The sequence below is a fragment of the Chelonia mydas genome, chromosome 2, assembly GCF_015237465.2.
Source record: "Chelonia mydas isolate rCheMyd1 chromosome 2, rCheMyd1.pri.v2, whole genome shotgun sequence".
NCBI lineage: Eukaryota > Metazoa > Chordata > Testudines > Cheloniidae > Chelonia > Chelonia mydas.
Window position 1 is genome coordinate 14,041,297 of NC_057850.1, and position 24,134 is coordinate 14,065,430.

The 24,134-nt window shown below is 41.0% G+C and overlaps 1 protein-coding gene across 3 annotated transcripts in view; it reads right to left on the minus strand.

Moving 5' to 3' along the window:
• KHDRBS3 (KH RNA binding domain containing, signal transduction associated 3) overlaps positions 1–24,134 on the minus strand; it is a 192,774-nt gene that overhangs the window by 66,512 nt on the left and 102,128 nt on the right. For all 3 annotated transcript variants that reach the window (XM_043539053.1, XM_043539052.1, XM_043539054.1), the window contains exon 6: positions 2,629–2,821. In XM_043539053.1, coding sequence (XP_043394988.1) covers positions 2,629–2,821 — 193 coding nt within the window. The remainder of the gene's footprint in view (positions 1–2,628; positions 2,822–24,134) is intronic.

Genomic DNA, 24,134 nt, shown 5'->3' on the forward strand with positions numbered 1-24,134 from the left:
GGTAGGATCCCCTGGGGAATAACATGAGGGGGAAAGGAGTCCAGGAGAACTGGCTGTATTTCAAAGAATCCCTATTGAGGTTACAGGGACAAACCATCCCGATGTGTCAAAAGAATAGTAAATATGGCAGGCGACCAGCTTGGCTTAACAGTGAAATCCTTGCGGATCTTAAACATAAAAAAGAAGCTTACAAGATGTGGAAGATTGGACAAATGACCAGGGAAGAGTATAAAAATGTTGCTCGGGCATGTAGGAATGAAATCAGGAGGGCCAAATCGCACCTGGAGCTGCAGCTAGCAAGAGATGTTAAGAGTAACAAGAAGGGTTTCTTCAGGTATGTTGGCAACAAGAAGAAAACCAAGGAAAGTGTGGGCCCCTTACTGAATGAGGGAGGCAACCTAGTGACAGAGGATGTGGAAAAAGCTAATGTACTCAATGCTTTTTTTGCCTCTGTCTTCATGAGCAAGGTCAGCTCCCAGACTGCTGCGCTGGGCAACACAGCACGGGGAGTAGGTGGCCAGCCTTCTGTGGAGAAAGAAGTGGTTAGGGACTATTTAGAAAAGCTGGACGTGCACAAGTCCATGGGGCCGGATGCGTTGCATCCGAGAGTGCTAAAGGAGTTGGCGGCTGTGATTGCAGAGCCATTGGCCATTATCTTTGAAAGCTCATGGCGATCAGGGGAAGTCCCGGACGACTGGAAAAAGGCTAATGTAGTGCTATCTTTAAAAAAGGGAAGAAGGAGGATCCGGGGAACTACAGGCCAGTCAGCCTCACCTCAGTCCCCGGAAAAATCATGGAGCAGGTCCTCAAGGAATCAATCCTGAAGCACTTACACGAGAGGAAAGTGATCAGGAACAGTCAGCATGGATTCACCAAGGGAAGGTCATGCCTGACTAATCTAATCGCCTTCTATGATGAGATTACTGGTTCTGTGGATGAAGGGAAAGCAGTGGATGTATTGTTTCTTGACTTTAGCAAAGCTTTTGACAGTCTCCCACAGTATTCTTGTCAGCAAGTTAAAGAAGTATGGGCTGGATGAATGCACTATAAGGTGGGTAGAAAGTTGGCCAGATGTCGGGCTCAACGGGTAGTGATTAATGGCTCCATGTCTAGATGGCAGCCGGTATCAAGTGGAGTGCCCCAAGGGTCGGTCCTGGGGCCGGTTTCGTTGAATATCTTCATAAATGATCTGGAGGATGGTCTGGATTGCACTCTCAGCAAATTTGCAGATGATACTAAACTAGGAGGAGTGGCAGATACGGTGGCAGGTAGGGATAGGATACAGAGGGACCTAGACAAATTGGAGGATTGGGCCAAAAGAAATCTGATGAGGTTCAACAAGGATAAGTGCAGGGTCCTGCACTTAGGACGGAAGAATCCAATGCACCGCTACAGACTAGGGACCGAATGGCTAGGCAGCAGTTCTGCGGAAAAGGACCTAGGGGTGACAGTGGACGAGAAGCTGGATATGAGTCAACAGTGTGCCCTTGTTGCCAAGAAGGCCAATGGCATTTTGGGATGTATAAGTAGGGGCATTGCCAGCAGATTGAGGGACGTGATCATTCCCCTCTATTCGACATTGGTGAGGCCTCATCTGGAGTACTTTGTCCAGTTTTGGGCCCCACACTACAAGAAGGATGTGGAAAAATTGGAGAGAGTCCAGAGAAGGGCAACAAAAATGATTAGGGGTCTGGAACACATGACTTATGAGGAGAGGCTGAGGGAACTGGGATTGTTTAGTCTGCAGAAGAGAAGAATGAGGGGGGATTTGATAGCTGCTTTCAACTACCTGAGAGGTGGTTCCAAAGAGGATGGTTCTAGACTATTCTCAGTGGTAGAAGAGGACAGGACAAGGAGTAATGGTCTCAAGTTGCAGTGGGGGAGGTTTAGGTTGGATATTAGGAAAAGCTTTTTCACTAGGAGGGTGGTGAAACATTGGAATGCGTTACCTAGGGAGATGGTAGAATCTCCTTCCTTAGAAGTTTTTAAGGTCAGGCTTGACAAAGCCCTGGGTGGGATGATTTAATTGGGGATTGGTCCTGCTTCGAGCAGGGGTTAGACTAGATGACCTCCTGAGGTCCCTTCCAACCCTGCTTAGACATAACACAATGTGATTCCTATAAATAAGGAAAAAGTAGTATATGGCTGACTGCATGGTTTTTAAACCACTTGCATTGGAACCTATAATTTAACATTTTTCTTAAAGCTTATTCAAGTAGAACTTCATTAATTCATATTTACAACTAGACAACTGACCCATTACATAGTTTTGAGTGTTATAAGTTAGTAAGAACAAGAAAAAAGCATGGTAATTTATTAAAAGAACTACTTTATCCATTTGTCAACTGCAGGTTAGATTTATTTATATCTTAAGGTACGATAGCGAAGTGTAATAGAGTATTTTGTAAAGATACTAAAATTTAAGAATGTGATATCCAGTACACTGTTAAATCTTTGTAAAAATGCTGAGACCACCAAATCTGGTGCAGATTTCAGGTGTGGGGTTCAGCAAAGTGCAGAATAAAGACTTTCTACTGAATTCTAAAATGATAGTCACAATCTTCTGTTACAAGAGTAATGAAGATTATGCTTGGTGGTGGCCAAAGCTCCATGAAAGGTTTCACTTACATATTCTCCATATGTCTCCTGTGCTGGAGGTGGTGGCAGAGGCCGGTAGCCTGCAGGTGGAGGTACTCCTCTTGCTCGGGGGGCTAGAAGTCCACGACCACGACTGACTGGACCTCTACTGGGAGGTACTCCCCTGGGAGCTGGTGCCCCTCTTGGTACACCTGCTGGTGGGGGTGGCACTCCTCCACGGCCCCTATGAACAAGATGATAATTTTATTAAATACAATATTCGTACTCTTGGTTTTCCCTCTGCAAGGTTTCTCCCAGTAACTTCTCAATTTTGCTCCAGTTATCACTGCTACAGCTAGCTAAGAATGTTTAAAGGTTCTTTACAAAAGAGGCGATATAGAGTTTGGCATTTGTATTTCACATTTTGATTCAGTTATGCTTAGTATGACAGTAATACCAAAGGCACAAGTTGCACTTAGGTGATTTTTCACTAATGTCTTGTGAAAGTTTCTGCTCATAGTGTATGTAGAAGCCTCCTAGTGAAATTATAGTAATCAGTCAGTCAATTGCACAGCAAATTTTTCTTGAGATGTGGAAATACCATTCCAAGAAATAAAGGATTATTATTGGTTACATCATGTCCCTTAGATCCATGCAGAGAGAAATCAAACCCATCTCCCTTCAGACCCTGTAAAGATGTCTCTGCATGGTTCATGGAACATGGTGAAAGGAGAGACTGGGTGGGAACAGCAGTTGATTTTCTTCCCTTTCTGGCCCTATGGAAACTACATTAAAAGATATAGCATAGCTGTACACTTGTGCTGTGGTGAGAGCTACAGAAACACATTAAATTTGCAAAATACAGCCACTTATCAGTGTTTCAAGCAGAGAACATATAAATGCCCTACTTCAAGAGCTTTATAAGATTCCTATATAAAATTCCAGGTGGAGTTCAAGGTGCTGGCTTTAACCTATAAAGCCTTTGGGGTACGAGGAGTGGTTACATTAGAGAATACACTTACCCACGTGTGTGGTTTATGATAGCGGTAAGCTGTGTGCTGGTGTGTGAAGGAATACAGTTATGTACTGCTTGGTGGCTTACCTTTTCATTTCCTTGCTTTTATGGTTGAGTGTTTGGCATGTTTTTAATTGTTCAAGTGGAGTGAATGAGGGTGGGGAGAAGTTACCCAGAGCTTTGTCACAGAAGTGTAGCCACTGACACAGAAGCTGCACTTCTGTGGCAAATAAAACCTTCTCCATTGTAGGATAAAATCCAACAGAAAAGCATAGTTGCTGAAGGTAAAGATGTTATGATTGTGCTGCATAAAACAATCAATAGGTGTGAAATATATATAGTAAGTCAATTCTTCAGAAGTACTTACCCTACACACTAGTTTTAGTCAAACCCCTTTTCTTGTTCTACAAAATTTATATCTGAGGATATGATGCGGGGGTGGGGGGTGGGGGGTGGGGAGGAGAGGAAAAACCTATATAAAAATCTATATGTCTCTTAAATGTAAAAAAAAAAAAAGACAGTGGTTAGCTTACAAACTACTACCTTCTTTGCTTAGCTTGTGTATTAAAACTGATGATGGATGACCTTTGAAATGCTAGCAGAAAGACCTAGACAAACAGCTTATTTCTTCCACAGAAAGGATTTAAAATGTGCACTTGGTATTCTGATTCACTTATCTACTGCCAACATCTTATAATACATCTAGAGTAACATCAACAAAACAATACACTGCATTCTCTACCAGAAGTAGAAAAGTAATTCATCCCAAAAGAAGTAGAGGAGCAAGAGTGACCCTTGCAATTACAACCTGACTATTAGAGAGAATAGATTCTAGACAAGTCTGACTTGGGCAGAAATGTTTCGACTCATCTGATATGATATAAAATAATGAGGGTCAGACTTGTCTTGTGGATAACATATTGATGATCTGGGATCTATACACACTTCCTGTGTAACCCTGATTAAACCACAGAACCACTCTGCACCTTACTTTTCTTATCTGTACAATTGTTTTAATATTGCCTTACATCACAGCTGAATGTATTGATGTATGAAAAATTGTGGCACTGGCTGAGAAACTTAGAAGTGCAAAGTTTGATCATAATCAGAGTAGATACATATGCAATTACTCATAATAATTAATCAAAATAGCAAAGGGCAAAATATTTTGAACAGTACAATGAACAGTATGATTAACTGGTGTGGTCTGCTGAGTACTTACTGGTCACAAGCTGCTAGCTGAAGCTCCTACTTTATAGCTGCTTCTACAGGGTTTGCAGAAGCAGCATTAAAGGAGAAACAGTAAACCTAGCACTTTCCACTAAGGGATGCAAAGAAAGGGAGAAGAGATTCATGTCACCGGAAGGGTCAGTGCCAGGAGATATCAGCAGATATAGACCAAGAGTCAGCTGCAGTGCCAGACCCAGAAATTTCCTTAATGACGTACTTCAGCAGAGAGAAGTACTCAGGGGTGCAAGAGACCAGGCAGATACATGCAGGGAAGTGGAGGTGGAGGATGGGGAGAGGAAAAAACAAAATAAAACAGGATTCTTTCACGAGAAAGTAAACTATCTAAAAAGTTTATTAATTGACCAAATTCTACAGCTGTTACAGAGCTGCCATGAGATCATGAATTCCCTCCCTTGGGCTTGCCTTCCTTTCCCCTCCTATAACACTCTCCCTGGTCACAGACACAGAAATTTCTCCCCTGCTCTTCTCTAAACCTCTCCACTTACACCAATGATCTTATCCCATCTGCCTCACATGCATGCTCATCCCTCCTATCACTTTTCTCCTTAACCTCTCACTTTGCTCTTGTTCTTTCCCTTCACAATACAAGCATGCTTTAATCTCTCAAAGTTTAAAAACCCCATCCTTGAACCTACTTGCCTCTCCAGTTTACCACTATCTCCCTTTCATGTCTAAGTTCATTGAACATGCTGTCTACAACCACTATCTGGAGTTCCTCTCCTCCAGTTCAATCCTAGACCCTCTTCAATCTGGCTTTTGCCCCTTGCATTCAACTGAAACAGCTCTCAGCAAAGTTTCTAATGACCTTTTCCTAGCCAGAAAAGACTCAGTATTCCATCCTTATCTTCCTTGACCTGTCAGCCACATTCCATGCAGCTGACCATGTTCTTGAAATTTTGTCCTTCCTTGGGTTCTGTGACTCTGGACTCTCGTGGCTCTGCTTCTACCTCTCTAATCTCTCCTTCATAGAATCATAGAAATGTGACCTAGAGAAGTCATCAAGTTCAGCCCCCTGCACTGTGGCAGGAACAAGTGAGCCTAGACCATCCCTTTCAGGTGTTCGTTCAACTTGTTTTTAAAAGCTTAAAATGATAGGGACTCCACAACTTTCCTTGGAAGCCTATTCCAGAGCTTAACTACTCTTATAGTTAGAAAGCGTTTCCCAATCCCTAACCTAAATCTCCCTTGCTGCAGATCAAGCCCATTACTTCTTGTCCTACCTCCAGTGGACATGGAAACAATTGATCACTATCGTCTTTATAACAGACCGTAAAACATATTGGAAGACTTAACAGGTTGCTCCTCGGTCTCCTTAAGACTAAACTTGCCCAGTTTTTTCAACCTTTCCTTACAAGTCAGGTTTTCTAAACCTTTTATCATTTTTGTTGCTCTCCTCTAGACTCTTGCCAATGTGTCCACATCCTTTCTAAATTGTGGTGCCCAAAAAAGGACATAGTACTCCAGCTGAGGCCTCACCAGTGCTGAGCAGAGTGGGACAATTACATCCTGCTGCTTACATACAACTCTCCTGTTAATACACCCCCCAGAATCATACTAGCCCTTTTTGACAGCTGCATCACATTGATGACTCATTCAGTTTGTGGTCACTATAAACCCCAGACCTTTGTCAGCAGTACTACTACCTAGCCAGTTATTCCCCATTTTGTAGCTGTGCATTTGATTTTTCCTTCCTAAGTGAAGCACTCTGAGCTTGTATTTATTGAATTTCATCTTGTTGGATTCAGACCAACTCTCCAATTTGTCAAGGTCATTTTGAATTTCAAACCAGTCCTCCAAAGTGCTTGCAACCCCTCTCAGCTTGATGTCATCCGCAAATTTTATAAGCGTTCTCTCTACTCCAAGTAACTAATGAAAATATTAAATAGTATGGACCCAGGACCGACCCCTGTGGGACCCTACTAGATATATCCTCCCAATTTGACAGCGAACAATTGATAATTCCTCTTTGAGTACTGTCTTTCAACCACTTCTGCACCCACCTTACAATAATTTCATCGAGACCACATTTCCCTAGTTTGCTTATTAGAATGTCATGCAGTGCTGTGCAAAAGCCTTACTAAAATCAAGGTATATCACATCTATTGTATCCACCCTATCCACTCGGTCAGTAATCCTACCAAAGGAAATTAAGGTGATGTGGCATGATTTGTTCTTGACAAATCCATGATGATTCCTTATAACCTTTTATTACCCTCCAGGTGCTTACAAACAGATTGTTTAATAATTTGCTCCAGTATCTTTCCAGATATTGAAGTTAGGCTGACTGGTCTATAATTCCCCAGATCTTCCTTGTTCCTCTTTTTAAAGATACAGTAGAACCTCAGAGTTATGGACACCTCGGGAATGGAGGTTGTCCGTAACTCTGAAATGTTGTAATTCTGAAAAAAAAAGTTCAGTTCCGGCTCCAGATACAGCAGCTGACACTTCAGGCCAGGAGTTAGCAGCAGCTGAGCACCCTACTCAGCCCCAGCATGAGTTTGCAAGCTTATCCCCCTCCGGGCAGGGTGTGCGTGTGCATTTGCGTTTCTCCCCTCCTGGCGGGGGTGAAAGCTCCAGCTGCCTTGGGCTGGCAGCCCCAGCTTCCACAGCTGTAAGTGGCTGTCCTGTGGGTGGGGGTGGGGACAGGCAGCCCAGATGTGCCTACCTTTAAGATGCAATACAGGCATAGTACAGCACTTGCTTTTTTTTTTTTTTTCGTCTCTGCTGCTGCCTATTTGGTTACTTCTGGTTTCACATGGTATCCAGTTGACTGGTCAGTCCATAACTCTGGTGTTCATATCTCTGACGTTCTATGTTTGCCCTTCTCCAGTCTTCTGTCCTCCAGGAGTTCTCAAAGATAATTGATAACAAGATTGTTTCAGCTAGTTTCTTAAATACCCTAGGATGAATTTCATCAGGCCCTGTTGACTTGAATACATCTAACTTATCTAAATATTATTTATTCATCAATATTCTCTCCCTATTTCGGCTTGCATTCCTTTCCCCTGGTTGACAATATTAATTAATTGTGTTGAGTATCTCATCATCAACTTTTTTTTAGTGAAGACAGAAGCAAAATAGGCATTACAAACCTCAGCTTTCTTGATGTCAACAGTTATTAGCTCTCCTTTCCATCTAAGTAGAGGACCTACACTTTCCTTTGTCTTTCTCTTCCTCCTAATGTATTTAAAGAACCTCTTCTTATTGCCTTTTATGGCCCTTGCCAAGGGAATGTGCATCTCTCCTGCCATTCTGTGCAGAAGATCCTGGAATTGGCGGTAGTCATCAAGAGATGCTGAAGCCACTTCCGTATCACGTGAGGACAATGGGAATCTCTCCTGCTCCAGCAGTACTGTGTGAACCAGATTGAGCAGCTCTTCTTGTGCCATCGGTTCCAAGTGTCTACTCAAAGGCACCCAAGATGGTGAAATAGACAATATTTCTCTGATGGAATGGACAGGTTCTGAGGGTGGGTATTGGGGCCAGGATCCCCAATAGGGCCAGCATGACAGAATCTGGAGGGTGTTGTGGGCCCCACGGTGCAGGAAATGAGTGACTCCATGGTGTCTAGAGAGGAGGATGGTGGGGTCCATAGTGGTGGTACCACTGGTGCTGGACTTGGACTCCATAGTGGGAGGCGCACTCCTCGCTGCTTCAGGCAGATGTATGGGGGTCTGAATGAGGTCTCATGGCAACTTCCATGAGGTGCTTCCAGAGGTGGCTGAGAGCCCGGCCTTCTTGGATATGGCTGAGGAAGGACGGGAAGATACTGCACCTGGATGAAATATGGACTTCTCCCAAACCGCAGAGGCAGTGTTGATGTTTGCTGCTGACCAACAAGGAACATGGACAGGAGATGCAGATTTTAAAGCCTGGGGTCTTTGGCATTGTCCAGTACCCACATGTGGGTACAGGGGTGTGTGTGGGGGGTATTTACTTGGAAACAAATCCCCCAAAGTAGCCCCAATTCTACTCCTAAATCTAGTAAACAACCAAAACAACTATAAAAATGTAAAAACAGTAAAATACTCTAAACTATGTACAACTCTATATTGTTAATAAGTGCATCACACACAAAAGGACACTAATAGTTCTGACCTGGACCATGAGGCAGTGAGAAGAAACTGGAGACATGGCCAGTCTGTCCCACCCTTTATCACCTTGGATGAAACCATGAAGTGAACCAAGTGCGTATGCATGGATCAACAGTCATTACTACTTTCAAAATCTCCAGTTCTGGGCACATGTGTAAACCCTCAGTGGAATACAATAAGGACCATCATGTGAAAAAGAACATGTTCTTATATAAAACCATATAAGCTGGATACAGGATTGTCATTTAACACTCATCACGCTGCATCATATGTGAAAGTGTGACAAACAGAAAGAAACTAGCATCTTCATTATTATGTTAATTGAAAAGAAACCTCTTCTGGGAACCATTTTTGTGGGAACCTTATTCTTTACATATTATTGTTTCTTGACAATATTTCCTATTTTGTTTTACTAGATTTGAAGGGTAATGAAAAAATGGGGAAAAGTATCATTTTCAAAATTGTGTTGGAGGTCACAGACTAGTTCTACCCGTTTATATAATTCAGTAACTTTTTAAACTGACATCATCATTAAACATATTGAGGAAGAGTTGGATTTTTTGTACAAAATATTGAAAGGCAGCTACAGCACAGATTCTAAGTAGTATTCAAAGTACCATTAAATTATATGAACAATAGAAAGCAAAAAGATCCTTAATCAGATACAGACACAAAAAGAAGGAATAGTACCATATAAAGACTTATTTTTATACTTATTACTCCCCACCCCCACTTTTTGTATGAAGAGTATTTCTAACGCTCAGAATGTCTTTCCAAGTAAATCTAGTCTCTCTCTCTCAGCACCATGTTATACAGTTTACTAGGGTTAGAGATGAAATAAAATTAGGTCCATCCCAGTCTATGTTTCATCAGCTAAAAAGAGTATGTTCGTTGCCAAGCAGCAGCAGCAAAAAAGGGGAAAGATGCAGTTTTATTTTGTTCCAATTCTTCTCAGCTTCTTTATGCACTAGAGGATAAACTGATTTGTCTGAAGTATTTGCTTCTCACAAATGAGATTTTTTCAGTGCATTTAAGATTACCTTCACCTTTTTCTTCTTTTTTATTTAGTCTCCGGAGGAATTTAGCCCTTTTCTAATTGGGGCAGATAGCTTTGGCAACTACTCTGATTTTCTTGAAACACTTTATTTGATAGGATCAATTCCAGATGTATATTGCCCTTCCTTTTTCAAATCTGCACTGGCTCTTTTTAGAAACTGTGCTCAACAAGAATCTGCCACCAGGAACATATAGGCCTGGATAAAGAATACTTTACCCGTACAATGAGAGAAATGAAATGAATAGATCCAACCTAAACATCCCCTTCTGTTTCAACTGGCTGCAATAGATGCCAACTGTCTATTTAGGAGGGAAAGTCCTAATTTTTACAATTTACTTCTTCTGTACCGCAAAAAAATCCATATATTCCAATGAATTAAAAGTGTACCCTATTTACCCCCTCCAAATATTCCTATTAATAGTTCTCAATTGTTGACACCTATGACTATTACTATTTACTTCCAGGCCTAAACTGCTGTGCATTACTGAACTGTGCTGTTAAACCATTATAGATTAAATTTATAACTGAAATCTCAGTACAGCATCTCCTGATATCACAAGATGCTATTTTCATGAGAAATAATAGCACAGATGCACTAACTTTTAATATAACCATTGAAATCCCATTATGGGAATAAAATATGGACAACCATTGTTAAACTATTGCCAGCTGTCATGCCATTATCACAAATAGCTTTAAGCCAGAAGTTTTGTCAATGTGTTCTATTTAATATTATGAATTAGATTCATAATAGTCAAACCTTGCTTAATTAATTCAAAGAGGCATATCCACTCCCAAAGCACTAAGAGGGATAAATCCTTCTCCTGCATAATTTCTAATGCATGTCAGTTAAAATGAGTGCAAGATTATCTGGCACACAGGAGCTCTTCCAATAGTTCCTTTCCAATTAAAAACCCCTAGTTCAAAATATCCAATCCTACCAAGCCATTCTACCTTGCCCACATTCTGGAATTACTGCCACTTTTGCAGTTCCAAGCTGAAAAATCAGTATGTCTTACATGTTCATGTTACAAGGGAGTTCACACCCGATACATGGAAATGGTAAATGCTCCATGTCTTGATGTCTTTAAAATTAAGAATCGATGCCTTTCTGGAAAAAGATATGCTTTACTTAAACAAAATATTGGGTTCAATACAGGGGTAACTGAGTGAAATGTAATGGTCTGGGATTTACAGAAGGTCAGACTACATGATCTATTCTGATATCATACTCTGTGATCTATATGTAGAGTCCTCCCACAGCCCTGGATATCTCTAATTTATCATTTGCAAGAAGCACAGCCCATTCTTCAGATGTCATTTTCAACTGTGCTCTCAGGTTTCAAAAAGAAACAGCCACCTTACTGTTAGCCAAAACTTCTGGGGCCACAGCCTACCAGAAGCCCTCTGAAGAAAGGGAGCCTTACCACACCTGGGGGACAATTCATTTGAGTTCCTTTTTTGTGTTTGTTGACAACCCTGGAAGGGGTGGATGGTCTCAGGCTCAGACAATGGGCTGAGCCTTTACACCTGGAATACCCAGATGTCAGAGACCAGAGGCCAAGTGAGGACAAAGGCCTGGGCTGGTCCCTAGGGCCAATCCGCGCAAGGAACCTGGTGAAAAAACTCCTTAGACATTTTGTGCTTAACCAAACCAAGAAAAGGAGATTAACCCCTCTTTCTGAAACAATCTAGTTGATCGGACTTATTCAATCATTTCCAGGTAAAATTTAAGGGCTCAGACAAGCTGAGATGAATACGGGATCATTTCTTTGTCACATTTTCGGTTGAAGCAGGAAAAAGCCAGGTACACTACTTGATTAATGTGAAGGCTAGAATTTTTCTTTGGAACAAATTTTGAAGTCCCATCTACATCAAAGAAGCAAAAGAATACAGAAGTCTTCTTTTTTTCCTGTTTGCAAATCACTTAAGTGGCTGATGTTCTTAGCATTAAAATACTTCAGCAAGGTGTCCTCAGAATCAATCTGATCTAAAGAGGATGAAAACGTTTCCCCTTCTTCAGAAATCTCAGAGAGATGTACTTTCTGACCTACTGGGAAGGAAAACCAAATCAAATTTCTTATGAGAGTGGAATTCTTTGTTTGGCGTTTGACAGCACTTTCTCTTAATGAGCTGTGTATTTCACTTCTACTGTACCCATCACTGTGGCTTTTTTGGATTCATAGAGTTTAATGCCGAAGAGACCGTTAGATCAGGGTTTCTCAAACCTGATCACCTAGTACAACCTCCTGTGTATCATATGTAAGGCTACATTTTAGTCATAGGTATTTTTAGTAAAAGTCTTGGACAGGTCATGGGCAGTACCCAAAAATTCACGGCCCATGACTTGTACTATATATCCTTGACTAAAACTTGGGCTGGAGGGCCATGGGTGTTTTGGGAAGGCGGCTTGGGTGCTGGAGGGGTGGCCCAGGATCCCCGCTGGTGCTGGAGGGAGGAGGATTGGCGGGGCTGGCAGGCTCCCTACCCGGCTCTGCATGGATCTCTAGAAGCGTCCGGTGTATCCCTGCAGCTCCTAAGGGGAGGAAAGGCCAGGGGGCTCTGCGCACTGCCCCCGCCATGAGCACTAGCTCTAGAGCTCCCATTGGCCGCAAATCACAGTCAATAGGAGCTGCGGGGACAGCCCTGGCCCCTCCACCTAAGAGCTGCAGAGACAATGTCAGCCACATCTGTGACTTTCGTGACAGGCATGCAGCCTTAATCATAGGCCATTATGTTTCACTCAGCTATACCTATATTGAGTCCAATAACTTGTGTTTGACTAAAGTAGATCTTAGAACTTCCAGAAAGGCATCCAGTCTTGATTCAAAGACATCAAGAGATGGAGAATTTACCATTTCCCTTGTTAGTTTGTTCCAATTATTTATCAACCTCATCAATAAAAATCTGAGCCTAATTTCCAATTTGAAATTGTCTGGCTTGTTACCCCTTTCTTTGCTACATTAAAGAGCCTTTTAGGATGCTGTATTTTCTTCCCATAAAAGGTACTTATACACTGTAACCAAGTCACCTCTCAAACCTTCTTTTTCATAGCTAAACAGATTGAGCTCTTTAAGTCTCTCATTATTAGGCCATTTCTCCAACCCTCAAATCATTTTGGGCACTCTCACCAATTTTTCAACATCCGTATTAAACCCCAACTGTACAGAACATTCCAATATTGTCCCACCAATACCATACACCAGTGGTTCTCAACCTATTTACTATTGTGGGCCGCATAGGCAGTTCTCTATATGTTATGTGGGCTGCATCCACACAATATTTATACAACCCTGCCTGCTGTGGCTGGCCAGTGGGGCACATCCCTCGATACCTGCACCCAAACAGTCAGGGGCAGAGGTGATCCCACCAACCAAGCCATGAGAAGCCGCCCACAGAACAAGTTTACCCCCCACATCAGCTCTCCACACTGCGACAGGACTTATAGGGTAGCCTCCTGCTCTGGCTGTGAGTTCTGGAACTGGATATGGCCAGCAGGGGACAGGCTGGTGGGCGCTGTCTGTTGCAGGCAGTCCAGAGCACGCTCCAGCCTGGAGCATGGTCATCCCCCGCAGAGGTTACATGTAGCCGTTGCTAGAGTGTGCGTGTAGGGGAGAAAACACGTACCTTCTCCCCATTTCTCCAGATGCCTCTGGCACAGATAACCAGAAGCGACAAGGCAGCGTTCCCCCAGCGATGGCACTCAGTCATCCTCTTTTCTCCCCTCTACCCCATCCCCCTACTCCTTTTCTTCTCCTCACTGTCCTCTGCCCACCCCATCCCCTGCCTCCTCCTTCCTGCCCCATTCCCTCATCCCCTTCCCTTCCCCCTGCCCTATCCCATCCCTCATCCTTCCCCACTGCCTCGCTCTGCCCCACACGGGCACTCACCACTGTACAGAAACAGGACCCAGCACGCACAGACGAGGATGACGATGGGTACTAGGACCCCGGAGTCAGCATCCCGGAGCTGCCAGCTCAGTCGAGGGAAGGCACTGAGTAACCTGGCATAGGTTGGGAAGGACAGAACCTCCCTCCCCCGTGACAGGGTGACCAGAGCAAGCCCTGCTCAGTGCTCGCAGAAATTGGGGGTGAGGAGCATTGCCCCCCAAAACTACACCCATGGCCGGTGTGGATTGATGACTGAGCGCCTCCCCCCACCCTGGCAACCCTACAGTGTGTCACTGCAGTGTGGGAGCTCCTCCCCCACCACAGCGAGCTGCTTCACCTTCCCTCCTGGAAGGGAGCACTCCAGCAGGGCTCCATGGCGCCGTCTCCCCCCTCAGCCGCCTCCACTCCTGCTGGGACCGGGAAGCAGCAACCCTTTTTTTTTTTTTTTTTTTTTTAAATAAAGCACACAGCTGAGCCACAGCTAAGTGCTAATTCGACGGCAAGCAGCCCGCAGGCCACATGTTGAGAACCACTGCCCTTCACAGAAGTAAAATCACCTCCTTATTCCTACTCACTACTTCCATGTTTATACATCCAAGGATCATATTATCCTTCTTTCCCCACAGCTTATGTTGAATTGCTCGTCCATTCGGACCCCAAAATCCTTTTTAAAGTCACTGCTTTTCAGGATACAGACTTTCCATTTTGTAGTTGTGGCCTGAATTCTATGTTCCTAGATGTATTACTTTGTATGTACCTGTATTAAAATGCATTAATAATTGGTAAAACTGTGGGCCATTCAATCTAGATCACACTCTCTTATCATTTACCACTCTACTAACAGGCCTATAGTTATCTGAGTCATCCAACCTGCCCTTTTTGAATATAAGCACAACATTAGCACTCTTCCAGTCTTCTGAAAATTGCCAACATTCCAAGATTTATTGAAAATTAACTTCAGGAGGCCAGAAATACTCAGCCAACTCTTTTAGGACTTTTGGATGCAAGTTATGTGGGGCTGCTGCTGAGGACTTAAAAATATTTATCACTAGTAGATATTATTTAACAAGCTCTTACTAATGGACCAGAAAAATATTTCATCATCCTCACGTAAGTACGTCATCCTGCTTATTTCCAAAAAGATACCAGAAATATTTATTGACCATCTGTCTTTTCTGCAATATTCAAAATGTTACCACTCCCATCTAGTAATGGGCCTATGATATGCCTGGGATTTCTTTTGTCCTAATATACTTTTTTAAAAACAAACAAACCATATTGCCCTTAGCCCGGCTAGTCATGGATTTTTCCCTTTTGTCTTTAGCTTCTCTTATCAGTTTTCTATATTTCATAACTTCCATTTTATACTGATTACTCTCTATTTCTCTTTTTGCCCCAAGTTTTATATTTGTTTTTTTTTATTCCTAGTCGCTGACTTTGTTTCACTACTGAACCATGATGGGCTTTTAGCTAACTTTGTCCTCTTTCTTGATGGCTTTTGGCCATCCAATTAACTCTTCTTAAAGAGCTCCCATTTTTCATTCACATTTTTGTCTGCGCTCTCCCTTCCAATCAATTTTGCTCATAGATTTTCTTAGCTTTGGTATCTCAGTGCCGTTAAGAATAAAGAAAGACTAGTGTCCGTCATTTAAGTTTCCTTCTCAATTTCTTCCACTGGAAGGAAAAGTTAAAAACATCAATAGTTTTAAAAATATATACTGGGTATTGTTTGGCAGGAAGGGAAGACTGAAGAAGTGACTTTACATTTGGATTTTTAAAAGTGTTATGGTTTTGACCTTTGTGCTTAGACTGATTGTGTGAGAGGTGGAGACAAGAGAGGCATAGATTCAGACTTTCCTAAAGGCCTTGTAGATAGGCTCCCTGGTCCAGTATTAGAAGTTAAAATTTTAGAGAGCTGTCAGGCAGCTAAGGAAACCAGTGACAGGAACAGGAGCGTCCTTGGAAAAACACCAGATGGTGGTACAGCAAGAAGTGTTCCATGTGAAAGGTTTTACTTTTTAGGGGGGGGATCTTGTCAGCAGTTTGTGGGGATGTTCTCTGTTTACTGGAAGGTGATGGATACCACACTTTACTAGACTCAGCAGATGATTGCATGTTGAGCTGGAGGTCTCACCTCACATAATTCAGGCACAAAATCTGCCATAGTTGGAAGCAGGCAAATGCAGACATTAGAATCATAGAATATCAGGGTTGGAAGGGACCTCAGGAGGTCATCTAGTCCAACTCGCTGCTCAAAGCAGGACCAATTCCCAACTAAATCATCCCAGCCAGGGCTTTCTCAAACCTGACCTTAAAAATATCTAAGGAAGGAGATTCCACCACCTCCCTAGGTAATGCATTCCAGTGTTTCACCACCCTCCTAGTGAAAGAGTTTTTCCTAATATCCAACCTAAACCTCCCCCACTGCAACTTGAGACCATTACTTCTTGTTCTGTCATCAGCTACCTCTGAGAACAGTCTAGATCCATCCTCTTTGGAACCCCCTTTCAGGTATTTGAAAGCAGGTATCAAATCCCCCCTCATTCTTCTCTTCTACAGACTAAACAATCCCAGTTCCCTCAGCCTCTCCTCATAAGTCATGTGTTCCAGTCACCTAATCATTTTTGTTGCCCTCCGCTGGAATTTTTCCACATCCTTTTTGTAGTGTGGGGCCCAAAACTGGACACAGTACTCCAGATGAGGCCTCACCAATGTCGAATAGAGGGGAATGATCATGTCCCTCAATCTGCTGGCAATGCCCCTACTTATACATCCCAAAATGCCATTGGCCTTCTTGGCAACAAGGGCACACTGTTGACTCATATCCAGCTTCTCGTCCACTGTCACCCCTAGGTCCTTTTCTGCAGAACTGCTGCCGAGCCATTCGGTTCCTAGTCTGTAGCGGTGCATGGGGTTCTTCCATCCTAAGTGCAGGACTCTGCACTTGTCCTTGTTGAACCTCATCAGATTTCTCTTGGCTCAATCCTCTTATTTGTCTAGGTCCCTCTGTAGCCTATCACTACCCTCCAGCGTATCTATAGCCCCTCCCAGTTTAGGGCCATCTGCAAACTTGCTGAGGGTGCAATCCACACCATCCTCCGGATCATTAATGAAGATATTGAACAAAACCTGCCCAAGGACCAACCCTTGCGGCACTCCACTTGATACCGGCTGCCAACTAGACATGGAGCCATTGATCACTACCCGTTGAGCCCAACAATCTAGCCAACGTTCTATCCACCTTATAGTCCATTCATCCAGCCCATACTTCTTTAACTTGTTGGCAAGAATACTGTGGGAGACCGTGTCAAAAGCTTTGCTAAAGTCAAGGAACAAATTAGCTGGCAAAGACCCTCTTAATTCAACATTTTACATTTTTTTCCTTCCATCTACCGAATTAAAAAGAAGGTTCTTTGGAGGAGGGCTATACAATAGCTCCTTTCTGATGTGGAATGGAAACTGTTCTTCGATGGTTAGGAGCAGCAATCCCTTGTGGAAAGAGACTTTTCTTCTTTGGCCATCTGCTTGTCAAATCATAGGTGGAAGCATCTCCCTTAGTAAAGATTTTACCATGAATAAGTCACACAAATACCATGAACTGTACCACTTCCCGCAATACGTACACAGCCCAATGGTATAATTACATGACAACAGCATTTTTCAAATACAGAACTCTTTTCCTACAACCCTTATATACATGAATACAGCATTTTGTAATACTTTATCATTCTTGTATACTTACATAACATTTTTTAAGTGTACAATAAGTCTTTAGTGATTTAGACTTACACGATAAATTCGGTTTTTTTTAAAAAAATGGTACGGTTTTAGTGATTTCCTTTCTACAAAAACAATATTTTTCCCTTCTATGGGCACAGATACAAATCTTGTTTTAGTAGCAGGGCAGAAACTGATCCTCAGAGAAATGTAACTGTACAGGTAGCATTTAGTAAATATATTCATATTTAATTCTCTTGTCAAATTTCTTTAGCAACGTTGATATCTTAGCACCTTGCTATCCACATGCCAAAAATAAACAGGTGATTAGCACCTCTGCCTTCTCATTTTGTTTTGTTTTATTTTAAATACATGTCATTGCTGGAATAAAACTATCAAAAAGGTGGCCTTCATTTTGAGCTGAACATAGTTAGGCTCATACTCAGTCTCTCATCCTCTGCTAACTGCAATAAAGCCATAGAGAACACACTGCCCCACACAGCTCCTGGATCTTCTCTCTCAAGCTTCAACAACCCTATGGAGTACATTGCCTCAGTGGATTGTGGACAAAAAGGCAGTCTTTATAAATTCAAATTAATTCAGAGTATTACAGATTAGGACTGGGAGTTTAAATTCGATCTGGAAATTAATGAGGAATTTGTGAGAGCATTATAGGAGTGACATGATCCTATGTCACTTATGACTGAGGCAGGCTGCAGCATTCTAAACTAGCTGTAGAATTTGTGTGACTGTTATATTTAGCCCCAGACAGAGTTGCAGTAATGAAGCCTTGAGGACCCCAGCCTGCACACAAAGGTAAGTAACAGGGTTTTAACAAGATATATGAATAGTGCTTCTGATCTATATTAATTGGAAACTTGTGTCATTTTCCCAAATAAGCTATCCCAAAATATAAGGACACTATAAGGAGGGCTAAGAAAAGGCATTATATGGGGTAGCATAGCAGTAATACTCTATGAAGGAGACGGGTGAAAAGATTTGATAATAGCTGCATTCTTAGACGCCACAATTCGAGGAATTTTCTGTGTAGGACCAACATAACTCTTGCATGCACATAATTCCTTGATGGAACTGGAGCCACTGAATTTTAGGTGGATAATTTTGGAGATTTTCTACATGATATTAATACTCCAAAGGAGGAAAGAAGGTATAAAAATGGGAAGTCACAATGTTTCTTCATATAGCACAACTGCACAAAAGTTACTGTATGCTAGTCCACCTTGAAGCAAGTACTTGAAATGACCATTTATATTTTCCAGGAGAATATTAGTCAGAATAGCTTCTTGTGCTCTTGTATGAGATCCTCAAAACCCAATTAAATATTCTACTGTAACTCCTATCAGTTGCTTGCATAAATTCCTCAAGTATTAGAATTTTGACTGCAAATCTGATCAAAATAAGTAGAAAGAAACCAAATGGCTAAATGGATTAGCATTGGTGGGTACAAGCATTTAACACAGGAGAAATTATTCAACCCCACCAGAAAGCCAGGTGAGTCATAAAAGCAATTCCCTTAGCAACAACGTCAAGAGCTTTTGTAAAAAAAATCAGGGCAACTGAGGTAAATTCCTTCACTCAGGTAAATTGAGAAGTAGTGTCCAGTAAAGTTTCCCCCCCCCCAATATTTTTGGGTTAGGAAATTTGTCAGGAATCTGATTAATTCTGAAGAGAGTCATGTTTTAAGTTTAAAATAAGCTAATTATTTTTTTCAAGTGTAAAGTAATTAAAAGAAATGCGGTTTTCAGGTTTGCAAGAGGCCCTTGGAGAGAGACACTAGCTAGAGTCCATAAGACTTAACATTCCTAACTACACACTTTTAAAAATTGTATCTGCAATTCATATCATCATTGTCAATGCATGCATTTTTAAATAAGAAGATACTGAAAATCATATCGATTCCAAGGGAGATGTTACAGTTAGAGCCTGTGTGGATACAAAATTTGTATTCACATCTGATCCACAAAAATGATCCATGGATATCTGCAGATGTGCAGGGCTTTAAATAAAAAATTTGGATCCACATCATCCGCAATCTGCAAAAATGGTCCACTGATATCCACATCCGTGGATGCGGGTATCTACAGATAAAAAGCGGATACCCTAGGATTTGCAGGGCTTTAGTTACAATTGCGTGAATTAATACACCTGTAGGGAAGTGACACTGGCCCACTCACCCTTGAATAATTTTTCAAATTTTAGACCTTGCTGGGCTCCAGGAGCTGGGTAGGTGTGGGGATAGAGGAAGGGAAGGAACAGCAGCTGGGAGATGGAAGAAGCAGAAGCAGGATCACAGTTGGAGAACGGCAGGAACTACTAGCTAGCATATCAGAGTTAAACAGTTAAGATTCTTCTTCCCCCCTCTTCCCCAAAGAAACAATAGCTGAGACACCCATGATGACCAAGTCCCTTTGTCCCCTCCTTTCTGATGCATACTCAGAATAGATATAGAATATCTAAAGGGTAAGAGATGTTTATCAATGTAAGCCCCACCATTTTGTAGTATTGCTTCCTTCCTCCTGTCATTATCAGGAGAGCAGAGAAACAAGCGGGGGGACCCAAGAAAAAGGAAGTAGCACTAGATTCAAGATCAACGGAAGGAAGGAAAGTGAATACTTAAAAGCTCAAGTTGGGAAGGGAGGCAAACTCTTCTGTGACAATTAAGTCTTATTTTCTACTTCCTCTTTTTCTCCCTCAGGAGTAGGAGGCAAGCTTTCTGTACAAAGCCATGGGAGGGATGTGGAGATGATGATATGAGAGAGAGGGAGAGGGGCAAGATGACTGGGAGAGTCCTAGTTCTAAGCCAAAGAATGCTCTATGAAAAAAGTACTCGTCAAGAAAGTTAGTAGGAAGCTAACTGACATACATTTATGACAATCTAATGTTTGGCAATTTACAAGAGGTAACAAATGTACTGATCTCTATATTCTGAAACTTCTGAATAAAGCATATACTGGAATTTTATATATGTAAGAAAAGGCACTTTTGACAAGCTATATTGTCTGCCAGATTTAGAACATAAAGTCCATAGGGAAAGCATCAGATCTTTCCCTGTGCAGCACTCAAGCATACAGTTGGCAGCTAATAAAGAAAAATGTGACCAATTACCAGGTACTGTACAACAGGTATATATAAAGTACAGAAACTGAAAAAGAACATGGTATTCTGTCATGTCCTTAAAATGAAATAGCGAATAAGGAGAGAATTCCACTGTGTGGTGAAAATATAACAGGTGAAAACCCAACACTTTAACCTGTAAATAGGAAAATAAACATAAGCAAAGGAATTGAGGAAAGATTCTGTGCAGAAAGATGTTTGTTATATCATATTACATAAATTGGTTGCTGAACGAAGGGAGAGGACGGGTTTGAGATCTTATATTCAAAATGAATTTAAAAGTATTGGAATTGTAATCTTCCTGTCTTTTATGAGGTATACGACTAAAAAGTGTTTTTTTTTTAAATCATTAACTTTTCTGCACCTATGTTTTCTTAGAAAGATCAGGAATGTCTTTTTTGTCTTCTCTGATTTTGTTGCCAGACCTCAGGGATGTTTGTTTGTTTAAACATCATTTATGGGGCTGGATGTTAAAGCCTTTAACAAAGGCTTCCTTAAATCACAATGTTAGACATTTCAAGTTCTCATATTACCATTTCATCAATTCTCCAGCCATCACCTGAGACAAGACTTCAATTTTTAATGTAAAATAAAGAAACAACTTTTAAACAACTTAAACAACAACAAAAAAGGAACTCATGTCAGGGCTTCTTTATATCATACATCAAAAAAGGAACAGAAGACACAAACCCCATTTTTTTCCCTTGGCAGATCACCTTTAAGTTGAACTCAAACCCAGAGGTATCTAGCATACATTTAAATAGAATTGCATGGCAGTTATAAGAATTTAAAAAAAGATTGGAGGACACACAATTTTAAGTGATTGCAAATGGAAAGGGTAGAAGCTTACAGACAAATGGTAACTAAAGATCTCAAAAGAATCAATACAAGAACAGAAACAAGTTAGTCCAAGATAATGATCAAATTCTGTATCACAGAAAAAGGTGTTTCTAAGGTAAATGAAAAATTTCTCTCTAAATATTAGTAGAGTAGAAAAGCACGACAGAACCAAAAGTCTTTGTGATGAGAACTAAGTTTAGCGTGCACTTGTTAGAGGTGTCACTGAGAAAGTGAGAAATGTAAAGACAGACCCTGAGAAGTATAAACCTAAGTTATCTACAAATAACCAAAATGTGATGTTTGTAGGAATTAGTGCACAAAAACCTTTCAGATGCAAATATATGTGTACCTAAATCTGAACACTATGGAACACCCATCAATAGATCATATGAAGAAAAATTAGAGAAGCACATTAGCTGGAGAAAAGAACCAAAGATATAACCCAAACCAGGGGAAAAATTCCTGACAACCAGAATATTATTGCAAGAAAGGTCTACAGGATAACTAAGATGTGGCTACAGATGTTTGCAACTGGTACCTTAATATTATAAAAACGATTCAAATATATTTTATAGAAATAAAAAGATCACTGTTAAAGCTTCAGCAAAAAACATGGGTTATCTAAGCCTTTATCAAAGGATTTTCATGCCCACATATTGATTGATTGATCTAAAATATACACTTAAAATACTGTCATGAAAATATTACACAAGCAGAATGGAGGGATCCAGAGGCTCCTTTCTTTTAAAACAAAAAGTGAATGGATTTAGCCTTATGGATTTCCTAAGCCTAGTGAATAACATGTACAATGCTAAGGAAGTGGGACATCATGACAGTTTTATCACTGTTTGAATAATCTTAAAATTGAAACAGCAAAGTAGACAACATGTATCTTGCAATAGGTAACTTAGCAAAGTGTACAAAAGCAAATAATTCCTCCAATACAAAAAGCCAGGACAGAGAACAAAACTATAACCTCGAAGGAACAAGGCTCTGATACAGAATACCACCATTCTAGATAATGTAAATGCTCAAAAATTAACAGACTCAATTTGCATTGTTAAATGAGATGAATAATTTGGTCATCTTTCCAGATTGTCTCAGTTCTCCAGGCATTTTTCCCCCCAAAAAATATCTGTTTACATGAGTTAGGTTAGCCTCAGGACTGTATATTGAACTTCATTTTGAAACTAACCTGTGAGTTAGGATTTACCGTAAATAAAAATGACGGATCTGGTAGAAGAGAAATGGCTTAATTTACAGAGTAGCAACAGTTTTCTCTATAGAAACTAAGATCTGTGTTATAACGTAAATGCCCTGCACTGCTTTTTTTACCCCCTCCACCACCCAACACACACTAGGGATTCAAAGGACTTGGAGGAAAAAAACCTGAGCTGTCACTTCTGAATTTCAAATAAATGGGCATGAAAGGGTTGATAACGGAGGCATACGACTGTTCTTGTAGTAAAGGAAAGTACTATAGAAGAGGAAGCATATTTCCCCCCTTTTCTCCATCTAACAAAAATGCGTGTTAAATACTCAAATTCAAATCTGAAGGATTTGGACATGTGGCTTTTTTTAAATTGAGAGATGGGTCCAAAACCAAACTCAAGCTTCAAAACACTTATGTGAACTTATATTTTTAGCTTTTGATCATGCTGAATTATCACGATAATGTTAAAATTAAAAAATTAGTACATCTTATAAACCAGTTAAAGAGTTAAAACAAATTAGTCTGAAATTCAGGACTCAATAAAAGGAAGCCAGACCATTAATTGTTTATCTAAGAAATGTGTCCCAAAAAGCCAATCTATAGCAGCTAAAACAACCAAAACATCAGAAGTATCATTGTGGGAGTAAAGATGCGAGACCATTTGTAACAGTGACTGCAGTTACTTGAAAAAATAACTGAACAACCTTAAGGAAGGAAGGATGACACACTGTGGTTTTGTGGTTAGTGAATGGGACTAGAATTCAGGCGGCCTGGATACTAATTCTAGATGTGCCAATGAGCTCCATTGTGACCTTTTGAAAGATTAACTTTTCTGTGCCTCAAAGAGTTTCTTGTTCGTACAATGGGGAAAATACATACGTTATTAGGTAAGAATAGGGTAATCAATTAAAGTACTGATTACAAAACCCTTAGCATTTTATAACCCTTCCTATCTGAATATCTATCTATTAAGCACATTGTAACTAGGGCTTCTGTTTTTCAGGGCTTATTAGTTTAGTTGGAGTGGAGGGGGTTATTTTGGTAAATTTTGAGTTTTATGTTGGTGCCCAAAAATTGTGGGTGGGGGAGGGACTTGGGGTGCTCTCTTTGTATATACTTTACTCATTACAGAAGTATATACCATAAGTAGTAATCTCATTGTAATGTTCCCTAGTGCACTATAATGTAATACTGTTTCAAACAGCATTACTTTGAATTAGGCTAGGGAACCTTTCATGTGCACCAGCAGGGCCTACTCAGTTCAATTAATGTGCAACACATTAGTGTGGTTCAGAAATCAAACCCCCACACTCTGCAGTACCACTCAGTGTACACAAGTAATAAA